General features: G+C 32.7%; 1 protein-coding gene and 1 non-coding gene across 3 annotated transcripts in view; both read left to right on the top strand.

The window, feature by feature from the left end:
* Positions 1-14541, top strand: part of Ccdc88a (coiled-coil and HOOK domain protein 88A) — a 133872-nt gene that overhangs the window by 69246 nt on the left and 50085 nt on the right. For both annotated transcript variants that reach the window (XM_026399893.2, XM_026399892.2), the window contains exons 10-13: positions 1802-1960; positions 3283-3429; positions 4012-4156; positions 11152-11336. In XM_026399893.2, coding sequence (XP_026255678.1) covers positions 1802-1960; positions 3283-3429; positions 4012-4156; positions 11152-11336 — 636 coding nt within the window. The remainder of the gene's footprint in view (positions 1-1801; positions 1961-3282; positions 3430-4011; positions 4157-11151; positions 11337-14541) is intronic.
* Trnaa-cgc (transfer RNA alanine (anticodon CGC)) lies at positions 8781-8854 on the top strand. The gene has a single exon. It is a non-coding gene; the product is annotated as a tRNA-Ala (tRNA).

Here is a 14541-nt window from a genome sequence, read left to right as displayed (position 1 = left end):
GATATAAGAATAAATTTAAAAAATAAAAAACTAAGTGAAATTTAAAACTGGGAAACTTCTTCCCCTGCTTCTGCATAGTTGTGTTTTTTCCTCTTATTGGTACCTAATTGTACAGTATGGCAGGTTTCACTGTGGCACATTCAGATATGTTCATAACATATTTTGACTTTCCCTTGCCCTACCCTCATTCCTCTCCATTTGCTTTTACTATTTTCCTATTAAATAAGGTTACTTTTTATTTTTTAAATTATATTTTTATTTTAAAGCCTTATGTTTTGAGGGTTTTGTTATTTTTTTTATCTTGTAAGAATTCACGTCTTTTAATCACTCTAATTTTTTTTTTCATTTCAGGGTAGTGTATAGGCTCTTAATTCACAAATGATAAGGATTGGGCTAAGGTCCCTAATTTCCCGTAATCTACCATCTTAAATGTAGAGAACACTTCATTTGTAGGGTCATGAACTGGGACTTCCTAGATGAATGAGACTGAAAGTCCTATTTCTAGATAAACTGTGGCTACTATTCTACTTCTTTATGGTAGAGGGATTTTTGTTTTCAGTTTGTTTTTTATATGTTTGTGTGCCCTCTAAAAGTGTGGTTCTTAAGCTGGGTGTGGTGGTGCACACCTGTAATCCCAGTGGCTGTGGAGGCTGAGGCAGGAGGATCGAAGGTTCAAAGCCAGCCTCAGCAACTTAGTGAGGCCCTGAGGAATTCAGTGAGACCCTGTATCTAAATAAAATCCAAAAAAGGACTGGGAATGTGGCTCAGTGGTTAAGTGTCCCTGTGTTCAATCCCCAGTATACCCTGCCAAAAAGTGTGATTCTCCAAAACATCATTAACTGAAAAAGAAAATTAAAGGGAAAAAGTACTACTATTTTATATTTTTGAAAGTCTCTTTAATGCCTGATACAGTAGAAGACTGCTGGATTCTCTTCTCTTCCTGCATTCGGTTTATTAAGATGTCACATGTCATGTAGCCTCCGGAAAAATCTACAGCACAGTCATGAGAGAATGAGAGTGAAAAAGATAAAATACCTTAATCTTTATTATGAATTCCCTGAAATCTTTTCAAAGAAGCCCCTGGACCATGCTTTGAGAACTACTGTTCTAAAAGATTAAAATGGGAGTTTAAAAGGTTTTTAAAATTTGACTCAAATGGTATATCACAATATATTTGAAACACTTAATATAATAGAAACATTTCTCTAAAATAACTACTAATATGCTTAAGTAATACAGTACAGTCTGTCTCTTCTGTATTTTTTTTTTTTAAGTACTAGAGGTTGATTTCAGAACATCCCAGCCACGCCCCTCCTTTTAATTTTTTTTTTTTTTTTTTGAAAGATGGTCTCGCTAAATAGCCCAGACTGGCCTTGAACTTTGCAATCCTACTGCCTCAGTTTCCCAAGTCACTGGCATTACAGGTGTGTACAACCACACCAGGCATCTTCTGTATTTTTATTGTCTTGTGTTTTAAAGTTAACTTTTTCATCTTAAATTACTTGCAAATGATTTTGTTGCGATTAACTTATTTTAAAATATCTTCATATTTTTTACATTCATGAGTATTATATAAGATTTTGTATATGATGTTTAAAATCCTTTTCTTTTTCTTGATTTAAGAAAAAATGCTTCATTTTTTTCCATTTTTAAAAAAACTTTCTAATTAAGATACAATTTATATAAAATTCCCCTTTTTAAAATATGTAACTCAGTGATTTTTTTTAGTAAATATTTTGAGGCATAAAATGTTTAAAATAGAAAGTAATATTTAGAAGTATTACTCGTTATTTTTATCTAGAACATGAATTTACTTTCGGATGCTCGTTCTGCTCGAATGTACCGAGATGAATTAGATGCACTTCGAGAGAAGGCAATTAGAGTTGATAAGCTTGAAAGTGAAGTCAGCAGATATAAAGAGAGGCTACATGATATTGAATTTTATAAAGCAAGAGTTGAGGTATGTTACATAATATTAACCATTTACAATGTTTTTTTCTTTAAAAGTGATATGATTTTCAAAATGCATGGAAAATGCGCTTGATAACCAAGGACCTTTACAAATGTTAAACAGTAAATATCTTTAGTTCACGTTATGATAGATCAGCATTATTTCTTAGACTTTTAAAAAGAGATTTTCAGACATTTTCAACTCTTTGTGTCTCTTCTTTCATTCCTTTACTTAACATCATAGGTAAAGCAGACTTTTTCAAGTCCTTTCCTCATAATCAAAAGCATTTCTCTACTAATTAAACTTATCCCCATAAGTGAAAGCATAACATGTTCCTGATTGCTGCTTAACTGAGTTGGTAAATGTGAATCAGTGAAGGCTATGTATACATAAGTAAATTTTTAAAAAGCAACTTTTCCTCCTTGTTAGTTCAGTGTTGTAGAAATTTGAGACTAACAGCAAGAATTTGACAGTCCTTGCATTATTTTTTCCTTTTTCAGTAGTTTTCTTATTTTCTGTCAGCTAAATCTGAGGAGATTTTAGTCAATTTCAGTATGTATCCTCATACAGAAGAAAGGAGTATGCAAAATGAAGAAATGAAAACATAAGAGAAAATAGAACACTTTATCCTGAAAATTATCACTAAATAGCCCCAACAGGACTTCAAGACAAAATTCATATTAGTTCTTTGCCAGTTTTTAGATGTACATATGCAAGGCACTATTAAGGTATTTCATGGATGCCACTGTTTTTATATATTTTCTTTAGGAAGTATAAACCACAGGCATAGAACTTAGATAGAATCTTCAAATCATATATAGGGATTTTTAAGGATTTTTTTATAAAACATTTATTGATAGGCATTTGGTTTATCATTTATGTGAGTCTTAGTATTTTATTACAAAAACCTTCACTCTCAAGTTATATCTAGAGAGAAATGTGAGTCTTATTTCAGTTAATAGAATAAGCCCTGATTCTATGGAACTTAGTTTCTTAAATATCTGAAAGACTACTTTGTTCTTTAACCTTGTGATTAAGAAATTTAAATATACTCCCTACAGTTTTATGTGAAATTATAGTAGTATTACTCATTCTAATATAAGGACTAAGCATTTTGATTGCATTATAGCTTAAATTTGTGGAGAGGAAAGGGAATGAAGCCAAAACACATTGATATATTTGTTACTCATTAGTTTTACTCTTGCATAGAACTTTCAATAGGGATGGCTTTTATGTTTTAGTTTACAATATATAATTTTTATGTTGTTAACTTTCAAAAACTAACAGACACTAGCACTTTGGTGATAAATAAGACTTTGAAATGTTTATAGGAATTAAAAGAAGACAATCAAGTTTTATTAGAAACAAAAACCATGTTGGAAGACCAACTAGAAGGAACTCGAGCTCGTTCTGATAAATTACATGAATTAGAAAAAGAGAATTTACAATTAAAGGCTAAACTGCATGATATGGAAATGGTAAGTTTTATAGGTATATCAATTAATAGCCTCTAAGGAAAAGTTCTAGAATATGACTCATTTCTCTCTAATGCTAAGAATGACTAGAATCCTTAAGTCATTAGCAGAAAAGAGATAGCTAAATAATTTAGATGCTTCCAACTTTGCATAAACACATGAGTAGTAGAAATTTCTGCTTTTGTTACAGATGTGTATTATTAAGTTTGTCATCTACCTTTCAAAACCACAATAAATTAGCTATTGTATAAATATGTCTTTAAAAACACAAAAATAAAGCTGTTGGCTAAAATTTAGCATTGGGTCAGAATACTTTTGTGGTGTCACTGAAGCTATACTTATAGAGAAGAAGCATTTTCATTGTTCCCAAAGATCACTTTAAAAGAATGTCAGATACCTGGTCAGTATAATGACCAGTAACAATTATAACTGATTATTGCCTTCAAACTAAAAATTTTAAGGAAATGAAAACTTATCCTCATATTATTCTGTTTCTAATAGAAGTTATAAATAATAAAACAGTGGCTTAAAATAGTACTGTTTCTTAGTTTTCTTTTCTTTCTCTACTTCTTGCCAATAAAAAAGGAACGAGATATGGATAGAAAAAAGATTGAAGAATTAATGGAAGAAAACATGACTTTGGAAATGGCACAGAAGCAAAGCATGGATGAATCATTACATCTTGGCTGGGAGCTGGAACAGATATCCAGAACTAGTGAACTTTCTGAAGGTATTCCCAATATTGTTTTACCTACAAAGATAAATGAAAGTTGTATTTGTTTATATTTTTGGATATTTTATTACAGTTCTTCATTTTTCCTAACTGGAAATACCTCAGAAGGCCAACAAACCATTGTCTAGCATAATAATATGTTGATTACACTGTTTAGGTCTGATTATTAGCTTTCCATGTCTAGAATTCAATTTTATGTACGATTGCAATAGCAGATTTAATTGGTGATTTAGGCACTATTTCATGTTAATGTCATAAGAGGCTGCTGGAATAACAATTTATTGATTTCTTTCAAGAAACATAATAGTAAATGTAGTAACATTTAATAATATTTAATATTTATATATTGAATATATAATTTATTAGTAAATAATAAGTAGTAAGTAAAGAAAACAGAAAAGTTGTATTAGCTAGTCAGCATGTTCTTTGACTATAGACAGACCAAAATAGGAAGTCAAAATATAATGGGCAGATTCGTAGGTTAATATGTGGTCAGGGTAAGGTAAGTTAAAGATTTTCATGGCTACTTTCATAATATGTGTGATTGCCATTATAGGATTCTGTCCAGCCCAACCACTGATGGTTACAGGATTACTCTTGCTAACCAGTCTATTCCTGGAGATAATAAACGACTATCAGACAAATTTTTTATAATTTGTTCTCTTTTTGTAGGCTTCCCATTGACTTGTCTTTCTTAAAGTTGGGCCTAATTAAAATACAGTTGCTTGGGTTATGAATTTAGATGTACTAATGATGACATACTTTATTGAAATTACAGCCAGGTCATATTTATTCAAATGAGACTACTTTTATAATTTCTGTTATCCCGTATTGGATTATTTTTTGCATTCCTTCATCAAATATTTATTAAGTATCTGCCAAATGTAAAACACTATACCTGGCACTGAGGATATAGTGTTGAGGAAATATAATCTCTAAGAGATTTTATAATCAGATACTTATAGAATAATTACTTGTACACACGACTTATCCTGTATATTATCTTTAAGGTTTTTCCTAATTTTACATTTGAGAACCTAATTCAAAATTCTGGTCCCCTATGTACTGACCACATAAATGATGACATTCAGTCAATGAACTTACAGAGATGGGTTACTTAAAATATTTAACTTTTTTTTTTCCTACTCCTTGGGAATTGAGTTGCAAAGAAAGTGATTCAAACTAAATGCTTTCTATTAAAGTAGTTAAAATTTACAGTTAAGAGTTTCTTCATCTAACGGGAGCAAATATTAACTACCTTATGAGGTAGTTGGGAGGATTGTGAGGATTAACTTTGTTGATACTTCAAAATCCTTAGATAGTAACTATCATTGTAATCATTATGTCACACAGTTGTTTTATAACTGATTTTAACTGTAATTGTAGACCAGAATATTTGTTTTAATGTGGTGTAGTAGTTGTCTCTTCAAATTATACAAGGGCTTTTCTTTCTATAAAATTAATTGTATGTGCAAAAGTGAAAAGGAGGAAATTAAGATCAATAATAGTTGCTTATATTACTTTCACATTTCAGAAAACTTGCTTCAGAACATTTCAGTACATATGTAATTAAACATTACAAGGTCACCATGTGTATAAAATTCAAATTCCTTTTTTTACTTAACATTACTACATAGACACTCTTCCATATTACTAAAAATGTATTGTAAGCCTCATTTTTAATACATCATGATCTGACATGAAGCTTCAGTGTAGCACAGTCATAGCATTGGAAGTATTAATATATACCATGTTATAGCATGATATTGTTTATTGAAACACATGACTACAAATTGTGACTGAGAATTGGTCTGACTAAAGCATAAAGAAATAATATAATCTGAACAGATCAATAATGAGTAAGGAGATGGAATCATTAATAAAGTCTTCCATCACCGCTGAATGAACCATTTAGATGAACTAATACCATCTTTCTCAAACTCTTCCAAAAGAGTTGAAGAAGAGAAAAAGCTTACAAATTCATTTTGCAAGGCCAGCATTACCCTACTACTTGAAAATCAGACAAGGGCTCTATAAGAAAAGAAAATTGCAGTTCAGTATTCTCAGTGAACATAAATGGAAAAATTCTCACCATATCCAGTAGCATCATTCATCATGATCAAGTGGGATTTAATTTTGGAAAGCAAGGATGGTTCAACATATACAAATCAATAAATGTGATACACTACGTTAACAGAATAAAGAACTAAAAACAATATGATCATCTCAATGGATAGAAAAAGCATTTGACAAAAGAATTAAACCTCTTTTTTTTATTTGTACTGAGAATTGAACCCAGGGGCACTTAATTCCTGAGCCACATCACCACCCCTCTTTTTGTATTTAGAGACAACAGGGTATTGCTGAGTTGCTTAGGGCCTTACTAAGTTGCTAAGGCTGGATTTGAGCTTCTGATCCTCCTGCCTCAGCCTCCTGAGTCACTGGGATTTCAGGTGTGCACCACAATACCTGGCTAAACCTCTTTTTGATAAAAACTCTAGGATAGAGATAGAAAGAATGTACCTCAACATAGTAAAGGTCATAAGTGACAAGCCATCATCATAGCCAACATTATTATCCATAACTAGCTAGCTAGCATCCTGATATTCTAAGGTCAGGAATAAGAGAAGGATGGCCATTCTTACTACTTCTATTCAACATTGTACTAGAAGTTCTAACCAGAGCAGTTAGACAAGAGAAAGAAATAAAAGGAATCCATATCAGAAAGGAAGGAGTTAAATTTGTGTTTGCAGATGATATAATTTTTTAATATAGAAAGTGCTGAAGATTCTACCATAAAACTATTTGATTTAAGAAATGAATGTAGTAAATTGTAGAATGCAAAATCAACATGTTATGCTAGTAGCATTTCCGTACACTAAAAACAAACTACCCATAAAAGAAATCAAGAAAACAATACCATTTAGAATAACTACAAAAAAATCAAATGAATTTCTTAAGAATAAATTTAACCCAGGAAGTAAAAGATTGCTACACTGAAAATTATTTAAAAAAAAAGAAACTGATGAAAGAAATCGAAAAAGACATTTAACAAAGATATCCCATGTTCATGGATTAGAAGAATGTCAAAATGCCCATACTAAGCCAGGTATAGTGGCATGCCTTTAATCCTAAGGACCAGGAGGCTGAGGCAGAAGAATATTCAAGCTCAAGGCCAACCTCATCAACTTAGCAACACTAAGAAATTTAGCTGTCTCAAAATAAAAAATAAATGGCCTGGGAAGTGTTCAAGCATTCTTGGATTCAGTCTCTGCTAATGGGGAAATAAAATGCTCATACTACCCAAAGTGATCTAGAGATTTAGTGCAATCCCTATTACAATTTCAACAATATTTTTCACGGAAATAGAAAAAAACGAACAATCCTAAACTTCATTGAAACCATGCAAAACCTTGGATAGAAAGAATAAAACCAAAGGCGTCACACTACTCGATTTCAGAAAATAACACAAAACTAGCCAGGCATGATGACATATACCTGTAATCCTAGATACTCAGGAGGCTGAGGCAGGAGGATTTCAAGTTCCAATGCCAACCTCAGCAACTTAGCAAGACCTTGTCTCTAAATAAACAAACAAATAAATAAAATGGTCATAAAAACATGCACATAAATGAATTGAACAGAATGGAGCACCCAATAGTAAACCTACGCATTTGTGGTCAATTGATTTTTGACAAACATGCCAGGAACAAATGATAGGTAGAGGACAATCTCTTCAATAAATGGTGCTGGAAATACTAAACAGACACATGCAAAATAATTATTTCATACTCTAAAGAACAAGTCTAAATGGATTAAAGAATTAGATATAAGACCTGAAAGTATAAAACTACTGAAGAAAATAAATATAAGGCAAAAGATCCATGACATTGGTCTGGGCAATGATTTTCGGACAAGATCCCCAAAACAGAGCAACAAAAGCAAAAATACACTTACAAGATTACATCAAACTTGAAAAGCTTCTGCACAGCAAAGGAAGCAATCAGTAGAGTGAAAAAACAGCTTACAGAGTGGAGAGAATATATTTGTAAAATATGGCATCTAATAAAGGGTCAATATTCAAAAGATAATGAACTCTACTCAATATTAAGAAAACAGCTTGACTTAAAAATGGGCAAAGGATCTGAATAGACATTTCTCCAAAGAAAATATACAAGTGGCTAATAGGTATATTAAAAAACTCTCAGTGTCACTATCAGGGAAATGGGAATTAAAACCACAATGAAATATCACCTGAAACCTCTTAGGATGGCTGTTTCAAAGGATTCAGATGTTGGTAAGGATATGGATGACAAGGAACATCTGTATTCTGTTGGTAGGAATGTAAATTGGTACAACCATTTTGGAAAACAGTATGGAGGTTTCTCTAAAAATTAGAATAGATATACCAGGTGGATCTAGCAGTCCTAATTCTGGGTATATTCTCAAAAAATCTGAAATCAGCTTGTTAAAGATTCTACACTCCCATAATAATTGCAGCATTATTCACAATAGATAAGACATGGAATCAACCTAAGTATCCATCAGTGGGTGAGTGGATAAAGAAAATGTGACTGGAATATTATTCAGCCTTAAAAAAAAAAACACAAGGAAAGTGGGTTGGGGGTGTAGCTCAGTTGGTAGAGTGCCTGCCTCGCATGCACAAGGCCCTGGGTTCAATCCCCAGCACCACAAAAAAAAAAAAAAAAAAAAAAAAAAGAAGGAAAATGTCATTTTTGACAATATGGAAAAACCTAGAGGACAGTATGTTGAGTTAAATAATTCAGGCACAGAAAGACAAATACTGCAATATCTAACTTATACATGGAATCTTAAAAAGTCTAGTGGTTTCCAGAAGCTACGGAATGGGAAGATAAGGGAGATGTTGGGTAAGAGATGCAGCATTTTCAGTTAGACAGGAATAAGTTTATGAGGTCACACAGGGATAGACCTGGCTGACAGGAGAAGCCAGGGGACTAGAAACCAGGAATTAACCTAAGCTAACAGGTTTTGTTCCAACTCATTTCCCAGTATTTTCTCTTTCCTTTTTCTCCTTCTTCCCCCTATTCCTCTTCCTTTACTCTGCTGTCTCTGCTGTTCTTTGATGGAATAAATAGATTATAGATGAAAACAAAACAAAAGAGATTTGGGGAACTAATGGAATTATAAAATTATCCAACAAAATTTTAATAAAAGATTAACAACATGATGACTACAACAAAAGCCAGACATAAAAATTGAGGTTTGCATTTTTTGAACTAGGGAGTTATTTACTGTACCTAATATTTAAGAGAATGTATGCAAGCAGGGGTAAATGCTATGTGTTTCTTTGCTTTTTATCAAGAAAGTTTTAAAACACAAAATAGAAATGCCCTCTAATACCTTATCCATTTCAATTCTTGAGGGATTTTTTTAAATCCTAGGTATGGTATTTCACTTGTAATTCCTTTTATTTTATTTTTATTTTATTTTTTTTTTGAGATGGGGTCTTACTATGTTCTACAGATTGGGCTCAAGTGATTCTCAGCCTAGCCTAATATTTTTGCACTAGCAAGTTATGGTATTATAGAGCCTCCTCTCACCCCCAGTACTGGGGATTGAACCCAGGGATGCTCTACCATTGAACTATATCCCAGCTCTTTCTATTATTTATTTTGAGATTTAGTTTCTCTAAATTGCCCAGGCTGGCCTTGAACTTGCAATCCTCTTGTCTCACCTCCAGAGTTGCTCTGATTATAGGTGTGTGCCACCACGCCCAGACTACTGTAGGGTTATTTTTAAAATAATTATTTTTAGCTTACTGAAGAGTATTTTCAGAAGTAGACACCAAGTTTTCTTATTTTAAAATATGTAAAGCTAAAGATGCTTTCTCTTGGCAAAAGAGAATAGATTTGCTCTATGCTGGTAAAAATTCTCTTTTTTTTTGGCACTGGGGACTGAAAGGAGTACTTAACCACTGAGCTATATCCCCCCAGCCCTTTTTTATTTTTTTAAATGTTTTTTTAGTTGTTGACAGACCTTTATTTTATTTATATGCAGTGCTGAGAATTGAACCCTGTACTTCACATATGCTAAGCAAGCATTCTATCACTGAGCTACATCTTCAGCCCCTTTTTTATTTTTTATGTTTTATTTGGAGACAGAGTCTTGCTAAGTACTTAGGGCCTTGCTAAATTGCTGAGGCTGGTCTTGAACCTGTGATCACCCTGCCTCAGCCTCCTGAGCCACTGGGATTACAGGTATGTGCTACTACACATAGTCATGAATTCTTAATTTAGAAGAAAATGACCCATGTATACTGTCTTAACTTTGTCCATATCATAAGATTCTTCTTCAATCTCTGTCATCTTTTAATTTTTGAAGGTATTGCATCAATATGCTTTATATTTCTTATTTGGGTTACACAATGACCACTAAGATCACAGAGCAGTACCTATATTTACAAAAGAAATCTAAAAATCATTAAGAGTAAAGTGGATTGGCCATTGTCAAGTAGTTCATTTCTCATGGAACTAGAACTGGTGGTCTCTTTTTTGGTACCAGGAATTGAACCCAGGGGTGTTCAACCACCAAGTCTCATTTGCCAGCTTGTATCTATATTTATCTATCTTTCTATCTCTCTCTCTCTCTCTCTCTCTCTCTCTCTCTCTCTCTCTCTATATATATATATATATATATATATATATATATATATATATTTTAACTCAGGGTCTCCCTGAGTTGCTTAGGCCTAAGTTGCTGAGGCTGGCTTTGAACTCATGATTCCCCTGTCTCAGCCTTCCAAGCCACTGGGGTTTTAGGTGTGAGCCTCCATGCCCAGCTCTTTCTACTCTCTTAAGGCTAAACTTTGTACATTAAATTTTTCATGCTTATATAACTATTAACTTTTATTGATTTTAAAACATTAAAAACCAAGTGTCCTAATGCATTAACATTCAACATTTTTTATGTAAACATAGTTTTACTAATGGCATATTTTTTCAATATTATAGCACCACAGAAATCCTTGGGCCATGAGGTGAATGAGCTAACATCAAGTAAGTTATTAAAGTTAGAAATGGAAAACCAGAGTTTGACAAAAACTGTGGAAGAGCTCCGGAGTACTATGGATTCTGTAGAAGGCAACACTTCCAAAATTCTGAAAATGGAAAAAGAAAATCAAAGGTTAAGTAAAAAGGTAAATAAGTTTATTATGTTACTATAGATATTAGATATATATATATATATATATATATATCTTTGACACAACTTAGCACTCCTAAAAAAGTGTTCCTTGCTTTCTTCCGTGAGAAAGCCTAAGTTCATTGTTAACATTTTTGTCCCAGACATGGAAATACCTACTTCTCTAAATCTTTTTTTTTTAAATGGGAAATGTTATTTAGAGCTCACAATTTATCATCTTGAAACCTGAATTTTATATGAACGACCAATAAAAAAAAAAAAAAAAAGAAACCTGAATTTTAATTAGGCTTTAGCTGAACAGAAATATTTAATTTTGTAACATTTAAACCAAGTAATTAATTTTTGCATATATTTTTGTGCCCCCTCACATAATTTTGCATGAATAAAATCATTTCCTAAAAAGGTCCTATGTGATATTCATCATAATGTCCTAAAACCATGTTTTGAAAACCACTGCCTTAGATTATGCAAATATATTCCATGATTTTCTTGCAAAATTTTTACTGCTTTAAAATATTTTTGCATTGATTGTTACCAGTCTGTTAACCAAGTAATCTTGATGAGTATCTGGCAATTGATAGAATATTAAAGTAGAAAGGTCATTTAAAAATTGGAACATTTGTATGTTGGTTATCATTGTAATTAAACCTGTAAAGTATAGTTTCATTTTGAACTTAGTTTTGATAGCTAGTAAATTCTTAGTGATTCTAGCAAGTTTTGGTCAGTTCATTATATGAAAGAATTTTTTTGTAAATTTAATATTTTATGAATCCCATTTGTGTAAACCAGTAGGTGAGTTTAGTAAACTATTATTCATGAATTTCCATCTATATTGGGAGAACCAGATTAATTAATTAGTAATAATTATACTTCCTGAACATGCAAATTAATGTTTAATTGAATTACACAATAAAATATGTAACTTGAAGCTAGATGTAGTGGCACATGCCTGTAATCCCAGCCACTGTGAAGGTTGAGACTAGAGGATTGTACATTGAGGCCAGCTTGGGCAACATAGCAAGACCTTTCTCAAAATTAAAAAGGAATGGAAATGTAGCTTGCTGGTAGAGTACTTGCCTAGAATGTGCAAGGGTCTGGGTTTAAGTAAAAAAAAAAAAAAATGTGATTTGATGGCTTTTGAGATACTAATTGAAAATTGTATTCTGTGTGTAGTTGTATACCACTATTGTTAAAACAGAAACATTAAACTTGTTCTAGAGTTCTAAAAAATTTTTTTAAAAATTTTTTTAAACTATTTATATTTTAGTTGTAGATAGACACAATATCTTTATTTTATTTTTATGTGGTGCTGAGGATCGAACCCAGTGCCTCATACATGTTAGGCGAGTGCTCTACCGCTGAGCCACAACCCTATCCCTAATTTTTTTTAGTTGTAGATGGGCACAATACCTTTATTTATTTATTTATTTTATGTGGTGCTGAGGGTCAAACCTGGTTCTTCATGTGTGCTAGGCAAGAGCTCTACCACTGAGCCACACCCCAGCCCCTAGAGTTCATTATTGAAATAAGAATTTAACATTTAAACCTGAAGTGGAATATTTCATAAAATCTTCTATGTCAGTAAGCTTTCTGTTGCTGTGACAAAATGCCTGAGGTAAACAATTTATAAGGAAGAAAAGTTTATTTGGGTTCATGGTTTTGGAGGTTTCACTTCCTGGCAGGCTGCCTCTATTGCTTTTAGGTCTGTGACAAGACAGAACATCATGGTGGGGACCACATTGTGGAGCAAAGCTGCTCACCTTGTAGCAACTAGGAAGCAAAACAATAAGAAGGGACTCAGGTGCCAATTACCCTTTCAAGGGTACATCTGAAATGACCCAACTTCTTTCTAATAGGCCTACCTCCTAAAGGTTCCACCACCTTCTAGTTGCTCTACCGGCTGTCAGCCAGGCTGTTAACACATGAGACTTTGGAGAACTGTGTAGATATAGACTGCTGTGCATTTTCATTTAAAAAAAATGCCTGGTTTGAATATGTTATATAAATAATAAGATTATCAATAGTTTGGAATATTTTAGCTTGAGATTGCTATCCTATACTTATTAACCAATATTATTTTATCTTTAAAATGTATCAGTCGGAATAAATTTATGTCAGCTGGGCATGGTGGCACACCTGTAATCCCAGCCATTCAGGAGGCTGAGGCAGAAGAAATTCAAAGCCAGCCTCAAAACTTAGTGAGACTTTGTCTCAAAATAAAAATATAAAAAAGGCTGGGGATGTATTCAGGGGTAGAATGGCCCTGGGTTCAATCCCAGTACCAAAAGTAAATAAATTTAAACCTAAAATAAAAGTCTTTGCTATAGTTTTGTTCGACTCTATTTCTCTTTTTTCTCTTTTTTTATTTTAAAGCAGTTCCTTCTTGCTTTATTAAAATTATACCATTTTTATCTCTTCCTTCATACTTTTTATTTTTTTTAATTTATTTTATTTTCTCAGTTCTGGAGGTTGAAGCTGGGGCACTTTACCACTCAGCTAGATTCCCCCAACCCTTTTTAGTTTTTATTTTGAGAAAGGGTCTTGTTCAACTTCTGAGGCTAGTCTCAAACTTGCAGTCTGTCTGCTTCAGCCTTTTTTTTGGGGGCGGTTGGGGAGTACTGGGGGAATGCCTTGCCCAATCCTCCTGTCTTAGCCTCCAGAGCTGCTGGGATTACAGGCGTGTGCCACTGCACCCAGCTCCTTTATGCTTTTTTATATTCTTCTCCTCCTCCTTTTTTTCTTTTTTTTTTTTTTTGGTGCTGAGTATTGTACCCAGGGTCTTGTGCATGCAAGGTAAGCACTCTACCAACAGAGCCATATCCCCAGCCCTCTCTTCCTCCTTGCTCACTGAAATTCCATGACTATAATTAAAATTTTATATTACTAATCAATTTAAACTAAGAGAATCTTTCAGTAAGATTTGTATAATCCTTATGTAGTATGTCATTATCATTTATTCATTTGGATTTGTCTTTGTGTTTAGAAATAGAAATATGCCCTAAAACATGCAGAGGATAGGAAGATAATCATGTCTGCATATTTTATACATCTATTAAAATCAGTTTACTTTCTATTCTAAATTCTTAAATTTCGCCCTTTAGGTATTAAAACTTTATGCTTAAATCAATCATTATATTTTGTTTTGACATGTTTCCTCTTTTGGAAAATAGTTAATGTTGTTTTGTGATTTAATTTTCTCT

The sequence above is a fragment of the Urocitellus parryii genome, chromosome 12, assembly GCF_045843805.1.
Source record: "Urocitellus parryii isolate mUroPar1 chromosome 12, mUroPar1.hap1, whole genome shotgun sequence".
In the NCBI taxonomy this organism is placed as follows: domain Eukaryota; kingdom Metazoa; phylum Chordata; class Mammalia; order Rodentia; family Sciuridae; genus Urocitellus; species Urocitellus parryii.
This window is presented reverse-complemented; position numbering and strand designations above follow the sequence as displayed.